At 39.7% G+C, this 20,963-nt stretch overlaps 1 protein-coding gene across 1 annotated transcript in view; it reads left to right on the plus strand.

Moving 5' to 3' along the window:
* Window positions 1-20,963, plus strand: part of ldlrad3 (low density lipoprotein receptor class A domain containing 3) — a 55,170-nt gene that overhangs the window by 25,851 nt on the left and 8,356 nt on the right. Inside the window, exons 3-4 of the mRNA XM_051692064.1 lie at window positions 8,527-8,652; window positions 10,587-10,721. Of these exons, the coding sequence (XP_051548024.1) occupies window positions 8,527-8,652; window positions 10,587-10,721 (261 nt within the window). The remainder of the gene's footprint in view (window positions 1-8,526; window positions 8,653-10,586; window positions 10,722-20,963) is intronic.

The raw sequence follows: 20,963 nt of genomic DNA on the forward strand, positions 1-20,963 counted from the left end.
AGTTTGAGTGCCGCCTTCTCAGGGCTTTCTTATTCCTCAGTTCAAAGCAACAAAAGTCTCAAATAGTTTTTTGAACTCTTCAGCGTCACAACAATAATAATGATCATATAAAACACAATAAGGCATGCCAGTCACTGCGATCTGGTGTCGTTCTCTCTCTGCCTTCCTCTGGCATTCGGTTGTTTTAAAGCAACTCTCCACTATCACTGTAATGAGAAACAGCTGTTAGAAATATATATATTAAAAAATAAATATTGATCTGTTTCACACCTACACCTACAGTTGAAGTCAGAAGTTTACATACACTTAGGCTGAAGTAATTAAAACTCATTTTTTAACCACTCCACAGATTTCATATTAGCAAACTATAGTTTTGGCAAGTCGTTTAAGATATCTGCTTTGTGCATGACACAAGTAATTTTTCCAACAATTGTTTACAGACAGATTGTTTCACTTTTAATTGACTATATCACAATTCCAGTGGGTCAGAAGTTTACTATGGGATCAAAATCCCATCAAATGTATTGCGGTCACGGATCCAAAAATAATAAACGTGAATCAAAATAATAAGCGTGAATCAAAAACTAATAAGTGCAGATAAAAAAATAATATGCACAAAAATAAATAAATAGCACAGTTCAAAATAATTAGCGCAGATCAAAAAATAACAAGCATGAATCAAAAATATATAAACACATTTAAAATATGCTGCAAAAAAAAACAACAAAAAAATTAAAGCAAAGTCATCAGAATTGCAAACAAAATCATGTTTTCCTTGGCTATATTACTGTTTTTTTTGTGCTCTTTTTTTGTGACAATTTTGCTCATATTTTCATTTTTTGTACGCTTACGCTGTTTTTTTCTCTGCTTTTGTTTCCAAGTTCTGCTCTTGATTTTCCAAAATTGTGAGTAGAGTTTCATGTAAATCAGGGGGCGTTTTGCATACCTATTGGTCCACAAGTTCTTGATCGACAGCTCCTCCTCTAGCCAATCATTCGAAGAGGGGAGGTGACGTCACTCCAATGCAACTCCGACGGCTGCTGCTCAATATTATATTATTTGTGGTTGATAGGTGTCTGTTTTTAGTATTTTCTGCCAACTCTAGGAAACAATTTGTTGTCCGTGTAGGCCATTATCATAGTCCATTAACACATGTATCGAGTCTTTAGTTAGCTGATTAGCCCGATTGGGGGCCGGCCGTGCAGACTCACGGGCCAGCCCTGCCCTCCTCATTGCACTCCTCCCTCCTTTGCCTCAGGCCAGGGAACCACTCGGAAAGGGCAACGCCCCCCGCGTTGCCCTTTTGGCTGTGCCTGCCAGCAGGCTTTACCCACATTTTGAGACCAGGGAGGGAGACAAGGGGAGGGAAAAGAGGAGAGGGAAAGGGCATGGTGGAGCGACAGTGAGAGAGAGAGAAAAAAATTGCTCGCCAGTTCCCCGACACACTGTCGCCTGGTCCTCGACCAGAATTCTATCTTGATCTCTATAGTTCCACATCTTCGTCTACTGATGAAGATATTAGAAACTTTATGGAACCATTAGAACTTCCTAAACTGATGACTGAGCAAAAAAAATTCTCTTGATTCTGAGATAACCTTGGAGGAGCTTGGAGAGGTAATTAAGACATTGCCTACAGGCAAGTTTCCTGGGCCATATGGCTTTGTCGCTGAATTTTATAGATCTTATGCTACAGAACTGGCTCCACTTTTGCTAGAAGTTTATAAGGAATCATTAAAGAATGGAAAGCTTCCGCCAACCATGACACAAGGTCGAGGACACGCTGTCACCTGGTCCTTGACCACTCCTCCACCCTCTGGTAGATGACAACCGCTCCTTCCCGGGCGGACCGGAGCGAGTCCTCCAACCCCTGGCGTATGGAACGCCCCTCCACGTTCTGGCAGCCGGTAGCGAGCCCCTCCGCCCCTGGCACCGGCTCCACCATTTCAGGCGGCCGGCAGTGAGCCCCTCCTCCCCTCATGGATGGCGGCCATTCCTCCACATTCCGGCAAGCGGCAGTGACTCCTCCGTCCCCCGGTGGACGGCCGTGGCTGGTCCTTTGGGTGGGCAGCAGTGGGAGGACTCCATGACAGCGCATCCCTCCTCCTTCCCGAGTTTCGACACCAATGTAACATGGTTTAAAATGGGCAAGGAGGAGGCGGGAACTGGCTGAACAGTCAAAGTAATATTTAATGAAACAAAAAGACACAAAACGCAAACACACACACGGCAGCTGCGTGTGGCTCTCTCTCTCCCGAACTGCCGCATCCGGCTTGGCCTTATCCCTCTCCTCAGCTGATTAGCCCGCCCTCCTCCTCGTCACAAAATGTTTATGTGCAACACCTCCCTCCACCACCCCTTGAAAATCATCCTCCTTTCTTATCGCGGCTGCTAATGGTTCCAGGGCAAGACAGAACAATAATGGGGAAAGAGAGCAACCCTGCTGGGTGCCCCTATCCACAGTAAAATAATCTGAAATTAATTCATTTGTTTGTACCGCCGCTACCGGGTGTCTATAAAGTAACTTAATCCATCCAATAAAAGTATTCCTGAACCTGTATATTTCCATAATCTTAAAAAGATAATCCCATTCTACCATATCAAATGCCTTTTTGGACTCAAGTGAGATGGCACCGACCAGGGTCTGATTATTCGCCACTGACCACATGATATTGATGAAATGCCTAATGTTATCAGAAGAGCTATGGCCCTGAATAAACCCCACCTGATCAATATATATAAGAGATGTCATAACTTCTTGGTTAGCCAAAATTTTTGACAATATTTTAACGTCTAGCTGGATCAGGGAATTGGATGGTAACTCTTACACTCACTTGGATCTTTGTCCTTTTTAAAAATCAGACTGATCCGGGCTTGTGTCATGGTTGGCGGAAGCTTTCCATTCTTTAATGATTCCTTATAAACTTCTAGCAAAAGTGGAGCCAGTTCTGTAGCATAAGATCTAAAAAATTCAGCGACAAAGCCATATGGCCCCGGAAACTTGCCTGTATGTAATGCCTTAATTACCTCACCAAGCTCCTCCAAGGTTATCTCAGAATCAAGAGAATTGTTTTGCTCAGTCATCAGTTTAGGAAGTTCTAATGGTTCCACAAAGTTTCTAATATCTTCATCAGTAGACGAAGATGTGGAAATATAGAGATCAAGATAGAATTCTTTAAAAGCATTATTAATATCAATGGCCAAGGCAAATATTTCACCACCAGCAGAATTCCCTAAGGGAATGGTAGAAAAAGACTCTCTCTGTTTTATATATCTAGCCAAAAGCTTCCCTGCTTTGTCCCCCGACTCAAAGTATGACTGTCTTGCCCTGAATAGCCAAAACTCCACCTTCTGCAACAAAATATTATATCTGTATTTCAGTCAGGTCAATTCTCTGAGGCCATTAGATGACATTCAGTGCTTCAGCTCTGCCTCGGCACTTTTTTATTCCCTTCCAACTCCACGAGTTCTCGTGCTTTGGATTTTTTGATGAATGAGGCATACTGTATGATCCGACCCCTAAGAACTGCCTTAAGTGCCTCCCAAGCCACGCCCACTGAGGATACTGAGGACCAGTTGGTCTCCATATAAACATTTATTTTAGCCTTTAACATTTGTTGGAATTGAAGATTTTGCAAAAGAGATAGATTAAAGCGGCAACTATATGATTTCTTTTTCTCCGTATGTGGCAACACCTCTAAATTCACCAGGGCATGGTCTGAGACTAAGATGTTTCCAATTGAGCAATCAACAACAGATGAAATGAGGGACTTAGATATAAAAAAATATCTATTCTAGAATAAATCTTATGGACTGATGAAAAAAAAATATATAGTCCCTACCTGATGGGTTCAAAAGTCTCCAAATATCTGTTAGACCAAGATATTTACACATCCTGTAAAGCGTCAATGTTACTCTAGTGGGCTTACACACTTTTGCTTCACTATGATCAAGGACTGAGTCCATCAATAGATTAAAGTCTCCTCCCATTATTATATCATGAGGGGTGCCAGCAGCTTGCAACATCCCTTCAAGATCTATAAAAAAGCCCTGATCATTAGTGTTAGGTGCGTAAATATTAGCCAAAATAAAATTTTGCCCCTGCATTTCTGCTAAAACAATAATGACTTTCTAATTTATCTTTAATCTGTTTGAGACATTTGAATTGTAGATGCTTACTTATCAGTGTAATGACTCCCCTGCTCTTACTTGTGCCAGCACTTAAGAAAACATGTCCACCCCATATCTTCCCAAATTTTTCAGCTCCCTGCGGGGAAAGATGCGTTTTTGAAGAAACACTGTATCATATTTTTTACGTTTAAGAAGAGAAATAACTTTCCTTCTTTTTATGGGGTGTCCCAACCCATTCACATTCCATGTGGTTAGAGACAATCCACTCATACTAACATTTTTAAATTTTGACATATTAGAAAAAATAGATTGTGTGTCAAAAATAAAATTATAAAGACCACATTCCACATTAGTGCAACAATCAAACCCCAAACTTCCCCCCGAACCAAATAAACAGAAAAAAGAAAAACGTGCGCATTAACCCCGGGCACCACAGCGCCAACTGGCGTCCATCTACGAGAGCCTCCGTGACAACTTTGCCATCGGATTGTTCAAGTAAGACAGAATTATACAACAGAAGATAATTTATAAAACAAACTCCAACGAATAGGCGGGATAAACACAGAGAATGTGTAGATTCATCCACATAACTGTCCCGAAGGTGTGTTCCTCCACAAAACAAACTCCAGCCTCTAATGGAACCAGCACACAAACAAAAAAACAATAAATATATACAGTACTGAGAAAAGTTTTAGGCACTTGGGCACGTGAGGATGTCTTCAAAAATAATGACGTAAATATTTTTCATTTATCACTTAATGTCATACAAAGTCTAGTTAACATAAAAAAGCTAAATCAATATTAGGTATGGCCACCTTTGCCTTTAAAACAGCCCCAATTCTCCTAGGTACACCTGGACACAGTTTTTCTTGGTTGATGGCAGATAGGATGTTCCAAGCTGCTTGGAGAATTCGCCACAGTTCTTCTGTCTATTTAGGCTGTCTCAATTGCTTCTGTCTCTTCTCCAAGACTGACTCGATGTTCAGTGGGGAGCTATGTGGGGGCAATGCCATCTCTTGCAGAGCGCCCCGTTCTTCTATTATAATCTTTTCTGTTTGCAAAAGATGAAGATATAAATAACCATCTTAAGACAAATGTTTCTGTGCTCAAGTGCCTAAAACTTTTGCACAGTACTGTATATATATATATTAGGGCTGCCCCCTAATAGTCGACCAAAGGTTAGTCGACGAGAAACCGACGAACACCGGTATTACCGCTGGTTGGACGCTAGGTGGTACTATGGGGTAATTTTCGTTAAGCAGAGTTATGGTTAAGCCTATGCAATAAAGCAAGACACCTTGATTTCAAATTTTGAACTTTATTTTTTATTTATTTTAACAAAAATTCAAATGAAACTGGAAAAAAATTAAGTGCAATTAAAATGTGTGTTGTTCAACTTTTTGAAAGATGGCTTTACAATAGTTGTCAACATCTCTCTGGCAAAGAACCTACTTCATCTGTGCATTCTCTACCGGTCAGGAATTTCGTCATCTGGGAAAATACATCATGTGTGTGAATAAATACCTTTTGTTCCCCCTTCACGATATATATATACTGTATACATATGTATATATATATATATATATATATATATATATATATATATATATATATATCGCAATATCCAATTACATCGGCAACCGGGATGAGGGATCGTGAATATTCTTGCGTGATTTTGCATTGAAAATTAAATTAATTTATTTAAAAAATGAAAAACTTAAATCAAATACATTTCTATATTTTAACTGCACTCCAAATGAAACAAAAAAGCAATTAAAATAATTAAGTATTAAAAAAATATTATATAGCCTATATAAGTAACCTTTCCATTTACCGTCAGGCAAGTATCCATCTAAACAAGCAGGCGGAAAATTACTTAAAAATGAAGACATAAAAACAATTATAAATGTAAAAATAATCATTATGATGATAATAATCACTGAAATATAAATAAATATAAGTTCTGTGAAAATAAAGCGAACTGAACTCAAAGCACCTCCTGAGCTGAGGTGTCTGAGGTCATTTGCAGCACTCATAGATGATACTGTTCTTGCAAATAAAAAAATTCAGAAGACAGAAACAAAGAAAGAATGAGAACCTTTTACATGCACGTGTTCCATGAGACTGCACGCCTCCGAACAAACATACATACGCATAGATGACTTTTCTGTCCTCTGTTCTTAATAATATAATAAAGTGTGTTTATTCAAGCGTGTGTCTGTGTGTCTATGGGCAAATTATTTGTAATATTAATTTGATAATAATAATAATAATTTAATACATTCATGAAAAAAATTAGCCAAATATCATCTTGACGTCGTCAAAGGCATCAGCTATTGGCGATATCTCTGACCATCGTCGATCCCCAAGATCATCATCTGTCGGCACAACCCTAATGTGCATTTCTCTCTATAAATTAACAAAATGTTCAGACAGTCTCCTTGCTGGTTTTTCTGACACATTCAGAATCATCACCGCTTTTGCCAGTGTCTCTGCGGGTTGCTTCGTGCTTGCGCTTGTAAAATTGATATTTTAAAGGCTCATTATTACGGTTTAGTATTTCTCTGTAATGTAGAACAGTGTTAGCAATGTTACTTATAATATTCTTTCTCAGCCCTGGAACCCAAACCATTTTCTGATGCCCCCCAAAATATATATATATATATATATATATATATATATATATATATATAACATTTTAAAAAAGGCCATTCAGTTTCCTTGGACAGTCAAATGAATGTTCACTGAGCCGGCCCATTCAACTGCTACATGAGTGCAACAAATGACTCAATCACTCCAGTGTCCTGCAAGAAATACTCCACGAAACAAACTCCAACCTATAGGAAGCATAAACACAAAGAACATGCAGATTCATCCACATAACTGTCCCAAAGGAGTGCTGCTACACAAAACAAACTCCAGCCGCTAGGAGGAACCAGCACAAAAAGAAACAAAAAAAGGCGCTCAGTTTCCTCGGACGGTCAAGTGAATGTTCAGTGAGTCAGGCTCACTTGGCTGCAACGTGAGTACCACAAAATGACTTACTCAGTCCACTGACTTTATGAAGGACATGGCTTGCTGGGGACATGTAAATACCTTATGGCCATCCTTAGTATCTATTCTCAATTTGTCCGGGAACATCAGTGCCAAAGCGACTTTCCGTTGATTTAAGAGTTTATTGCATTCCTTGAATCGATCACATTTCTCTCTTGTCGAATTCGCAAAGTCTGGGAACAAGAAAATTCTGTGGATCTTCCAAGAAAGCCTTCCTTTACTCCTCGCCTCATGTAACATGAGATTTGTATCGGATGATCTCAGAAATTTGGCCAGAATTGATCGGGGCCTGTCTTCCTCTGCGGATCACCGAGCCGGGACCCTGTGAGCTTGCTCGATTTCCAGCTTATGGCCTGTTATGTCAAGCAGATTCGGAAAGAGCCCATCCAGGCATTCCACCATATTCTGACCCTCTGCTTCCTCAGGAATTCCAACAGTTCGGACGTTATTCTGCCGGTTACGATTCTCCAAGTCCTCCAACTTCTCCTAGATGCGCTCCAAATCTGTCTTGGATGCTAGTGGATTAGCAGCTAATTCCCTCTCCGATGACAACAGATACTCTTGTAACCATCTCAGTGAATTTCGTCTCCATGGCCATGATCGATCGACGTATTGCAGCAAGATCCTCCAAGTCAGCAACGACCTTCGTCAGCATTGCCGATACGCTCAGCAATTCTCACTGAATTTATTTCACCTCTCCAGCCAAATCGACTCCCTGGCTCAAGGCCTCCGGAGGGGCGTCAGCTTGAGCACATAAGTGTATTTTAATGTCTCCAGAGCCCAAGTATTTTGAATTCTTTGACATATTGTGTTCCTTGAACAATTATGGATCAGGGTGTATTGAATTTCACTGGTTTATATCATTAAAAGTATCAAAACTAGCAAAGTGCACAAAGCTCGCAATTCACACGTCCGAACCTCGCATGGCGTCACGTGACTTCCCGATGTAGAGGCTTTTTAATATCATGTATCAAATATGATTCATGAACTAAAACTTTCAAGCTGTTTTTTTCCCCCTTTAGCAGATTGTAGGAAAAAGCATGTGTTTGTGCATGTTGTCTTGTTACATTGAGACTGAACGGAACTCTGTCTTTTGTAGATGAGCACAAGGAATGGGTTTGAAATGATTTTTTATTTTTCATTTATTTTTATTTTTTTGAGGAATAGAAGAAACTGTGTTTCACAAAACAAGCTGAAATGGACAGGAACATGAATTATTACTAATTAGACTAATTTGTGCAATATTATCCAGTGTTTGTAACTTTTGGCATTTTGTTTGAGGTTTAGCCTTTGTTACTTCATTTTATCTGCATAAACAGCACAACATGTTCTCCTTTCTCACAGCAAAGGTGAAGTCGAAGTGTGCACCCACATTCTTTGCTTGTGCAAATGGGCTCCACTGCATTATTGGCCGCTTTCAATGCAATGGCTTCAAAGATTGTCCTGATGGCAGTGATGAAGAAAACTGCAGTGAGTATCAAGACCACCTCTTTAAAAATTTCTAAAGTTCAGCATGAATCAGGCATATCAGAGCCACAAGCTTCTATTAAACTATCCCCTCACTGAAAATAATTATTTGCAAAGAGATCATTCATAGCACAGGTTGAATCTTGTCTGGTCTGTTGTCCAATTGCTAAATAATACAGACTGTGTAACAGTAAAATCACAATGTAGAGCTGCTGTGCATATTAAAAAATATTAAAGGGATAGTTCACCCAAAAATGAAAATTCAGTCATTGTTTACTCACCCCTGCGTTTTTACAACCCAATACGACTTTCTTTTTCTTAACACAAAGGGATAAATTGTGAAAATATTTGTGCTCAGTGATATCATACAATGGGGTGACCACCTCTTGAAGCTTCAAAAGGATGCAAAAGTATAATAAGAAGTTTAAGAAATTATTCCATAGGACTCATGATAGTTTTGAAAACATATAATAAAGTGGGGTGAGAAACACACCGAAATCTAATGTATTATTTAGTGAAACTGTTGACCAACTGTTGCTCTCCGCTGCATGTTCACGAGACTGCGCGAGACCAGTAGTTCAAGCAGCCCATTGACGAAACGGGGTGTTCAAGTTAAAACCTGTTTTGTTTATCTGAAAACAGATAATGTCAAAACAGTACTAAAAAACAGAACACAGTTGCTCACAAACCAGAGAACTGAACTTACAAAATGTGAAGAGTTGAAGGCCTCTGAAGGCAGCACCTTCCAGCTTTTGGACACAGTTATAGACAGAGGGGGCTGAAGGCAGCCACAGTCACACCGTTTCCAAGCCTGATGTCAAATGACACATGATAAAAGGTATCTTTTCTATGTTAATCAGAGTTTTTGTCCTAACTAGCCATGACAAGCGATGGTACATTGTGTCGTTTGCTTGGTTTCTATTTTCAGCATCAGGCTTGGTAACCCTGCCTGCTGTGAATTGGCACCAGTCCAAAAACTTTCTCATAACAGTATATTGAAGCCAGCATATCATGAGACGGTTACAAACTACTTGATTTTGGCCGAAAATGTCACACCTACCGAATGTTTCACTGAGGTATCGCTTTCTTCAGATGGAGGTTCAGAATGAAGAACAGGTGACAGACATTCCCACCTACTCTATCTCTGTTTGATTGAGTACTCCAGTTTAAAAAAATAAGGCTGGGCATGTAAATGCATCTATTCTTGGACCACAGACTCTTCAGATATGTTTTGTTAGTTCAGTTCTCTGGTTTGTGTGTAGCTGTGATCTATTCTTTAGTATCACTGTGGCGGACCTGTTCTTAGATAAACATAACGCGTTTTCGCTTGAACGCCTCATTTCGCCAGCTGGCTGCGTGAACTACTAGTCTTGTTCAGTCTCATGAACGTGCAGAGGAGAGCAACGGTCGGTCAACAGTTTCACTAAATAATACAGTGGATTTCAGTGTGTTTCTCACCAAACCTTATCATATGTTTTCAAAACTATCATGTGTGTCATGGAATAATTTATAAGATTTCTTAATTATACTTTTGCATCCTTTTGAAGCTTGAAGAGGTTACAACTCATTGTATGACATCACTGAGCACAATTCTCCCTTTGTGTTAAGAAAAAGAAAGTCATATTGGGTTATATATTAAAGTATCATGTATAGTCAATCACGAAAAAAAGACCCTGCTTATTACACGGCTACTTACCAAACAAATAAATGTACATGAATTATTGATTTGAATTATTATGTGAGAAGAAGAAAGAGATTGTGTTTTAAGATGAGACATGAAACTAGCACAGCTATGTAGGAAATTGTTTGCCTGGGACAACAATTACACAGTTTAGTGTCCTGATACACAAAAATTTGACAGCAGAATGCCGTGATTGGCCAATCATAATTAAGTATTCCAGAGAGCCATGTAATAAGAGTCCATCTCTTTTCTGTAGCTGCTAACCCTCTGGTGTGTTCATCCACACGGTTCCACTGTCAAAATGGACGGTGTGTAGATCGCAGTTTTCTGTGCAATGGACAAGATAATTGTCAAGACAACAGTGATGAAGAGAACTGCCTTACAACAGCAGGTACACACATACACTGCAATGACCGAATACATGTTTGTCATGATATTAACCCTTAAAAGCATATCTCGGGTAGGGCTGGGCGATAAAACGATCTCGATATTTATTCCGATAAAAAAATCCACTATATCGATGATAAGCTTTTGAGTAATTTTCGATATTTAGCCTATGTTCTACACAATCAGGTGTGTGTCACTAAAAACGCAAGCAGTTTGGGTTTCAGAGACTGTATGAAGTTGCTTACATTAGCTGCCTTACTAATGATTAGGCTACAACGATCACCGTGGCCCAGATCCAGACCCCGGGTTGATTCCATCTGGATCGCAATACTTCATGACGACGGTGGTGCCCTCTCATCATCTCTAGTGAGCAGTGCAACACAACAACAGTGCACCAGCTCTGATCTTTCTGCGCTGTATTCTTGAATATTTTTCTCTAGCACCGAACACGCTTCGTTTATGCCCTGTCCTGCTCCATACACATTGCCACTTTTCCCCGCATGTGAGTAGACATTAGGCACCGCATAAGTTAACGTGGTTCCAAAGCTTCTTTAGACCATGAAGTTTTTTACTTCTAAATTTAGCTTTATTAATCAGTGTCTTTAATAATAAACAAATAGATTTCTGTTCTAATTTTGTGAACATTAATCAGATGTCATCATCTCTGGCATGGATGACAAGTCAATAAAATTACTAGCCTAGTCTTTCTCACTTTAATGAAAATATAAAAATGGTCCAGTCAGACTTTTACATTTTCTAAATTTTCTCTCAGGGGATACCTCTGAACCCCCATACAGTATCATTCCTCAGTCACAAGGGCTTCTATGCACCCATACTTGGCTATCTGAATATAAAGAAATATAAAAATAAAATTTTAATTTAAAAATATTCAAACAAATACTGGACTGCTGTCATTATGCTTGAAAACAAATTTTTTATATTCATATCCAACTGCACTTTATTGATAAACTCTATAAAACATTTTAATATTTTGGTAGAAGATCCTTCAGACCCCACTGCTTTGGCTGCCTCTCGACCCCCAATATTTGTAGAGACTATTTTGACTGTTTAGGATTTCTTTTTTATTTTTCTGCCAACTTGGAAATAAATAAAAAATGTGCAGTGTGCAAATGTGAATATATATCATGCTAAATATCGATATCAAACGATATGAAAAAGAATATTGTGAAAATATTTTGGCATATTGCCCAGCCCTAACCTCAGGTCTTTAGTGACACGGGACCTTTTTCAACCCCCTGTACTTTATCCCTTTTTTGGAGTTGTGCCCACACCTCTTTAGTATTCCTCAATCTTTCTCTTATCAATAGTGTAACACACACAAAAAATGCTAAGACTGCAACATCAACAACAAAAATGTATAATGCCTCAAGCACCAAAAGTGGATGGGGACATTAGAGACCCTAGGTGTGTAATAGTGTCTTTTTTTTTTCTTTTTTTTTTTGTGCACTTCCATAAATTATATATTTTTATGATTATTTCATCTCTATATAAGTTTACTATCACAAGATATCTATTCCTTTGTTTATTACAAGAGAAATGATTACTATATTCATACAAATGACTACTATATCACATTGATTTTCTGTGTAACACTGGTGAATTATCAGTATACGATATGCATGTACACATACATATCATACATGCTATTTGTTACAAAAGTGGCACTGTTGTTTCAGTGACTGACTTGATATATAGCGAGTGTAACACATTAACAATATGATATGACTACTGTCATTTTGGTGTACTACTGAAATTCTGTAAGATGTGCATCTATTTAAACTGAATTTGTGCTTGAGAAAATACTAATATTGAGCTTATTTGTATCTTATGTGTTATGTGTGGTTCGATATGTGTTTGACAGACTGTTGCACCTCATTACATTTCAGTGTGAAACTAATGAAGCCTATTCTAGATGTGACCTGATTTGTTGCATTATCTCTTTAATATATTAAAAATAAAGCATAAAAATATATAAAAATATATTTAATTATATTATTTTCTAATCGTCTGGGCATTTTGTAGATATGTAAGTTGAAATTCCCATGCGTTTAAGGGTTAAAGATGGTTTTGTATAGAGGCTTATGCTTAAAGCTGCACTACGTAACTTTGTGCTCTCGAGCGACATCTGTGGTTGAAACTTAAAATTACAAGCAATTTGCGGAAGAATACATTACTCAGTCGTGTTCTGGCACTGCTCTTCAGGTGGATGAATCACCCAAGTTGAGCTTACCTGGACATCGCCTGTGTGTGATCATGACTGGAGCCGGAGTCACAATGTGCTATTTTTATGTTGATATTATATGTTTAAACAATCTGAAACTAAAATATAACTTTCTTTGATGAAGATAAACAACACTCTTATGTACATATTTGAATGAATTTTACACATTGCTTTTCTGACACTATACTCAGAGCACTTTTAAATAGAGAACAGGGTACTCTCCTCAACCACCAGTATATTTTTATATGATTATTCAAGTGTTTTATCTACTGTTCATGTTTGAATTGTACTACAATTTAAAATTTAAGAGGTTAAACTTGTGATATAGCTGATATGAGTTCAATAGAAGATTTTATTATTTTTAAACTATATTGTCAAGCCTATCTATGCAATGTATACAATAACATAAAATGAGTATTAAAATATATGGGGTTAAAATATACTTTTTTAAACAGAAAAATAAGATGCTTAATTATGCAATATAACAAATACAAGAAGTCAGTTTCTGAAGTCATACATATTAAGCATGTCACAGTAACTTCACCGGACAACATAGATACATCGTGATCGTTTAACACACGAGTAATGTTCGATACATAAAAGCATGACAAGCAATATTAGCTTCAACAACCCTACCAGAAAACATATCCAAGCACTATAGCAGGTAAACAACTTTGCCAAATGATAACAGATAAATATCCATTTAGTCTGCAGCGAGTTAAACAGTGCAGTTTGTTTCTCCAGCCGGAACATGAGACAGCTGGTACTTTCCTGTGTGTGCGGACACGAAGTAATAATGCAAGGATGTATTGAATAGTGAATCAGGGTAAGGTAAGGACATTGTTTTGAACACTGATTGCAATCAGTAATGGCAATTTGTTTATTTTTAACCAAATAATCTTACATAGTGCAAAATAAGTTTATACATTTGTATGAGTTGTGAAATTCAGAGTTTGAGGATGTTGAACCACAATTATAAAATAATTTATTTTATACATTTTTTTAAATAAGGTTTATCTTTTTTTCTTCTTCTTCTTTTTTTTATTGGAAGACAAATTTTGCAAAGTCTTAAATCCAAAAGACAATTTTATATTAATTAAGTGAAGTGCATTTGTCCAGTGCATTATGCCATTAAAACAGGCTCATTGAATTGTTTGTTGCTGATGTACATTATTAATCTCTACCAGCTGTCCAGAGTCCAGATAAGTGGGTATGCCAGTAATTTGGCTGCCTCATGACCGTATTTTGCCACCAGAGATTTTACCAAAATGTTCTTATACAAAACTTCCAAAATTCTACAGTACATTAATAACATTAAAAGATTGGATGGGCATAAACAGCCAATAGGGGATGCCAGTTGGGGACTAGCTCACCACATATGTCTGATTAGAGACAATAAGATTGCAGCTTGACATTCTTTTAACCCTTTATTGTTACCACCATAATATCTACAGAGAATTAGTGAGACCACAGATGGTAGGTTTTCTCCTTTCTTTACTTTCTTTAGGTGCAGAAGGCGGTTTACCAGGCTAATGACTGGGTGTGTAATGGAGGAGATTCTTCCATTTGTACAGCTGACTTTGCAGCCCCAGCTCTGCAAGCATTTTACACTGTGTGATATCATCAGCAGTATCACTCCTTGAGTCCATATCGTGCCAGCATATGTTTTGAACTCAGTTCAATGGATTTGCAGAGTGCTTGACACCATCTAATTCATCTTGGCCTTGTAAAGTGGCTGGTGGGGACAGAGATTTGGTGAACAAGCACTGCTGCTCTGTGACTGTGTAACACTGGGGCTGGTCAATGTCCAGACAAGGTGAGTCTTGATAGCTGCCGGACCTCCTGGTGGGCCTAAACAAACTGGCTCTATTGGGATAATTAGATGAGGGAGGTCCAATAAAATTAGCAGTACTGGGTGAGCTGCTTGAATCTGCTGCAGTGAAAGGCCTTTGAGATGATGATGCTGTTTCATCAATGCCTTGGCAGGGTTAGTATGTACTTCATGTAATGAAGGCTCTATTAATGCAAAACACTTTGTTAAGCTGGCAGGCCAGTGAAAAGGTGAAGGAAACAGCCGCCCCTTGCAGGACTTTCAATTCTTGACTTACTGTGCGTAGGGGCAGGTCCTGGAGTTGACCTTTCAATCCTAGCTGTTATGGAGGATTGTGCAGCAGGATGGTCCTCTCAGACCCATGATCAAGGACGGTGTTTGCATTCATGGTTCAATCTCCATTCCTAAGAATGACTCTACTTATCTTCAATAGGACCTTTCGACTCCCTGGTGGCTTGCCAATGAGCAGCACCTCATTGGCAGTCTCTCCCATGTAAAAGCTAGCAGGTGGATCTTCATCCTCCATTCTCTCTGCTTTCTCACGGTTGCCTTCATTGACCTCATGAAGAACAAGTAACTGGTGACTATTACATGTCTTGTAGCGCATCTTGAGATTGCACTGTGAAGATCAGTGGCCCCTTCCGCAGCGTCAACATCAGTTCTGTCCCTTAATCAAATTCTGCCTTTGTGATTTGATATGTTGAGAAACAATTGTACAGTTATTCAAGGAGCGCTTGTTGTTATCACAGTAGGATAGTAAGGTTTGGCTGTTGTCTGTTGAGTAGTGAAAGGTGAAGTTGGAGGTGACTTCTCAGTACAGATTTTGCTGTTTTGGGAGGAAATTGGTACTTTAATTCACCAAAGTGACATTCAACTGATCACAAAGTAGTGTCAGGATATTACTGATGTAAAAAACAGCACCATTACTGTCACGTATTGGAAGGAAGTACAAGAGCTAGATCTAGGTGCAGCAAAACTGTATTTAATAAGATAAACAAAGTACAACATAACGGGGTAAACACAGGAACAAAGGAAACAACCACGAAGGGAACAGGTAAATAAACAGGAGGTCAAAACAGATAACAACTGACAAAGAACAAGCAAACAACAGGGCATTATATACACAATGACTAATGAGTTAATAAAACACAGGTGAGGACAATCAAGGACAGCTGGCAGTGATGAGGGCAGGGAATTATGGGAAATGTAGTCCGGGAGGAACAGATGACGGGAGAAACACAAGGCAAACAACAGTGAATCATGACAATCACTATTTAAAAAAAGTCATTTTTGATGAAATCTAGACAGGCCTCATTTCCAGCAGCCATCACTCCAACACCTTATCCTTGAGTCAGCATGCTAAATTGCTAATTTGTTACAAGAAAATCACTTGGCAGTATATCAAACACAGCTGAAAGCTATTTGGTTCGTTAAATAAAGGTCAGCATTGTCTTTGTTTTTGAGTTGCCACAGTATGCAATAGACTGGCATTTCTTAAGGCCAATATTAGGTCAAAAATGGCAAAAAAGAAACAGCTTTCTCTAAAAACTCGTCAGTCAATCATTGTTTTGAGGAATGTAGGCTTTTCAATGCTTGAAATTGCCAAAAAACTGAAGATTTCTTACAAAGGTGTACACTACAGTCTTAAAAGACAAAGGACAACTGGCTCTAACAAGGACAGAAAGAGATGTCAAAGGCCCAGATGTATAACTAAACAAGAGGATAAGTACATCAGAGTCTCTAGTTTGAGAAATAGATGCCTCACATGTCCTCAGCTGACAGCTTCATTGAATTCTACCCACTCAACACCAGTTTCATGTACAACAGTAAAGCGAAGACTCAGGTGCAGGCATTATGGGAAGAATTGCAAAGAAAAAGCCACTTTTGAAACAGAAAAACAAAAAGAAAAGGTTAGAGTGGGCAAAGAAACAGACATTGGACAATAGATAATTGGAAAAGAGTGTTATGGATTTTAACCCCATTGAGTTTTTGTGGGATCAGCTAGACTGTAAGATGCGTGAGAATTGCCCGACAAGACAGCCATATCTATGGCAAGTGCTACAGGAAGCGTGGGGTGAAATGTCACCTGAGTATCTGGACAAACTGATAGCTAGAATGCCAAGGATCTGCAAAGCTGTCATTGCTGCATGTGGAGGATTTTTTTGATGAGAACCCTTTGAAGTAGTTTAAAAAAAAAATCAAATTGTAATAGTAATTTTTCATGTTATTAATGTCCTGACTATACATTGTGATAAGTTGAATCCCACTGCTTGAATACCTGGTGGTATCTTCTTGCAATTGGATCTCATACTCCAGCCAGTTTGCAAATTCGAGGAGGGTAGGTATGTTCACCTTATTTGGATAGATGAATCTGCGGAAACTGGATCGTAAATAATGTGGCAATTTTTGCAGTGGCCTGGACACATGAGATCCACATTGTAGTTCCACCATACCTGGACTCCCCAGCTGTCGCAGCATGCTAAACAGTGACCTCACCCTCACTGTTAACATTCTAAAGGGTTTATTGTCCCCAGTAAGGATGTTTGGTCCATCCATTAATTCCATTATGCATTGTAATGTCAATTGCTGTGGCTGTCTATACTGTTGATTGAGGGCATCCATGGTGTAAGGATGATGTGAACTACAATAAGATTCAGCAATCAACAGAGCCTCTTCAAGCTTGAGATGATCTAGCAGAATTTGGAATTTAAAGCGCTCTGTGGCATCAACTGGAAGAATGTTGTCCAGAGCAATCTTGAGCTGTTCAAACTCTCTGGGGTTTGGGTGGATCAAGTCTGGTATGGTAGAGTAGGTCCACAGTATATTCTCTCTTGGCTGGTAAATGGAGGACTTGGAGAATTATGTTGCCTTCTCCGACTTCTGGGTGACTGATTATGTCTTTGTTCAAAGCATGGTTGCTGAGAAGTATATTGGAAATCACCTCTCTTTCCTGTTTTGGCACAGCGTTGACCATCTCTTCTCAAGTTAGTCTGTCTCACCTTGTGTGAGCTAGCATTGACCATTCTGTGCAGCGGAGAGCTAAGACACATGTCTTCATCTATTGAAGAGGAGATGCTCCTTGTACTGCTGGAACTCTGTGGCACACTACTGTCCAGTGATTGGCCATGAGGAGCTCGAGCACAGTTAGCACTTGGTGCAGTTTCAGTTAATCATGGCCTCCATGGGACTGGCAGAGGTCTTGGGCAGTTTGGTGTCTTTAACTGATGAGGTGTGGGAATTGGAGATGGTAACTGATGACTTTGCTGCTCTGTGTTTGCCAACTTCAAAAATGTTGGACTTGATACTATGGTTGAGCCATCTAAGACATGTATTGTCTGTTAACTTGCTTAAGCTCTTCCCTTTCCTCTTTTAGCTGCTGAACTGTAGTCATCAGACTCTCTTGGAATTTCCTCAAATCAGCATTCTGCTCTTGCAGGGCTTCCATGTGAAGGTCCCACTGATCCTTGATATACCACTGCAGTTGACTATGCTGATCACTGTCATATGCTTCTGTCTGTTGAGTGTCCACTCTTGACATCCTCCTCAGTCGAAGCAGTACGAGGTAGGTTTGGGAATAGTGGATAGTGACAAGGGTTTAGGTAAACTATAGCCAGTCAAATCATTGTCATGTAAATATGCAGGGATGGTTGTCTACCTCTTGACATACACAACAGGAACTTCTTCTAATTGCTGTATCTTCTTAACTGTGGAAAGCTTGCATTCTGGCTCAGAGGACCATTAAAAATTGGATGGGCTTTAATGGCCTACAGTCCAATGGGGGATGCCAGTTGGGGACTAGCTCACCACAGATGTATGATTAGAGACAAAGATTGCAGATTGCAGATTGTATGCAAAACAAACCAAAACACTCCTCTTTGTAATATAACAAAGTTTATTTATGCAGTAATATCAATTAATAATTAATACAGTGCAGTCAATAAACTTCCGAATTACAACTACAAACTAAACAGTGATATGATTAGATATGGAAATCAAAATAATCCTATAACACATGAGGGTGTGTGTGTGTGTGTGTATGTGTGTGTAAGGAGGGACGCGCACAAAATGGCGGCCGTGACTCTAGTGGAGAGTATGTCACGCGAGACTTCCGGCCAGAGAATATGGCCACGAATGTGGGCAGAGAGAAACCAGTCAATGGCATCTACCAGTTACCGCGTGTATCCGCTTGTACAATAGCTAAGGGGACAAAGCTGAGCTTTATCAAGAAGCTATCTACTAGCCAAAAATGTGTGCGAGAATGTTTGTGAGGAGTCGCGCGCGTGTGTATGTGTGGTTAGTACGAGAGAGAGAGAATTAAGTGACGGCCCCAAAGCCGGTTTCGCGATCGTGGGAGAGAAAGCAGCTGTTAGTTTATCACTCAGAGACGCGGTGGACGGCTCGTAAACCGTCCCACGGTCTTTGATTCTTTAATGGATAAACTCAGTGTGCCGGTCTCACCCGCGATGGCGGAAATGCACAACAGTCCAATGTGGTTGGACTACAATACAGCAAATCTCATTCGTGATAATTAATACCCTGAGTGTTAGCCGCAATGAGCGGACTCGGTGGTCCGTAAACTGTACAAGCAATAACCTTGATACACAAGAATAACACACTATAATATTCTATCTCTGCCCAGACGTAAACCTCTTACTTGAATCGCATGAGGATGCAGAATGTGTGTTCATCCGTCCTTTAACTCCAACTCGGTTCCTCGAGGCTCGGGTGATGACGGGAGGCCGTTTCCTCGCTCTGTCGGCGGGCGGTACGGCTGCTGATTCCTGGTGGGCTGGCGGAGAAATCAGCGACATCGACTTGATTGAAGATGGAAGAGAAATATTTTCTCTCTTCACTTCTGCAGGCAAACGGATGAAGATGCGGATTGCTCAGCGGTCTCCTTTGGATCCGTTAGAGTGTTCGGTGGAACACAGAGTAATCTCAACTCGTCCAGCGAGATGGAGATTGTATGGCCACAGTTTCAAGTCATATTTTACTTCCTTGTGCCACGAGTCTACACCTGAGAGCAGCGATGAGCTGCGTCTACACACGGCGAACAAAGTTGCTGGAAGAAAATCCCGGAAGCATTTCAGAGGTATTTCTACTCCTGATGATGTCATGGTTGAGGTGCGTTCTGTCGTGTGCCTCATCCAATAGGAGTTGAGAGTTCGATCCTTTAGTGAGCAAGGCTTCATGGGATTTGTAGTCTGTTTTGGACTCCCATTGTTTGATTTTGGTGCGATTTTTATCAGTAAAATTTATGACTTGGTATGTGGGCCTGAGTTAGGTTTTACGACTGTGTTAGGCCTGCCTTTGTGTTCTATTTGAATACATGAGGCCCAACAAAGGCATATAATAATAATAATAAACAATTTACTTGATAAATTTCATCATATAGGCATAAACATGAGCGCATCCATAAACAATGTTGTACATGTGCATAAAAATGTACACACGAATACACACAAGGCTTATCATAATTTTCAACATAAAGTCCATTTAGCTGGCAACAACATAAAGTGTCCTTTGATAAATGAAATAAGCCAGCAAACATGGTAAATGCATACTGTGAATAAATCCCACAATGACCAACATATACTCAAACAGATGCACAGGTAGATGTCTAAACCTGCTGGGCATTACTGCCTGCCACATCTCCGCCAGTGCCTTCAGTCATCCTGCTACAGGATCATCAGCTGGTAGCCACCTGTCATGGATGTTTCGGCCCATTAATCTCAGATCATCTCCTGGTGGTGAGGTCCAATGGTCAGGGACTTCTCTCTGCCACCCCCATAGCTGGACACCGGATCCTTTCAATTGCCTCTTGTTCTTGCTTTCCTATCAAGACATTCCTCCTTTCCCGTTGAGGCCTACCATACAACCAGGGTCTCCCCCCCCCATGAGTAGACCTACCCTACGTGCAAGGCCTCTTCTCTGTTAAAGTCGGCATGAAGCGGAAGTTGCAACCGACTTCCATATTGTGATGTATTTCTGAGTGAAACGGCTGATCGAACAAGAAAAAAATGTAGGGCGGGGACTTGATTTTATCCATCGGTTGTTGATTGGATTGTGAAAAGTGGGTGTTGCATACCGGAGTGGAGTAGATACATATGTGTGTATATATATATATACAGTGCTGTGCAAAAGTTTTAGACACTTGTGAAAAATGTTGCATA

Source organism: Myxocyprinus asiaticus, chromosome 48, assembly GCF_019703515.2.
Source record: "Myxocyprinus asiaticus isolate MX2 ecotype Aquarium Trade chromosome 48, UBuf_Myxa_2, whole genome shotgun sequence".
Classification (NCBI taxonomy): domain Eukaryota; kingdom Metazoa; phylum Chordata; class Actinopteri; order Cypriniformes; family Catostomidae; genus Myxocyprinus; species Myxocyprinus asiaticus.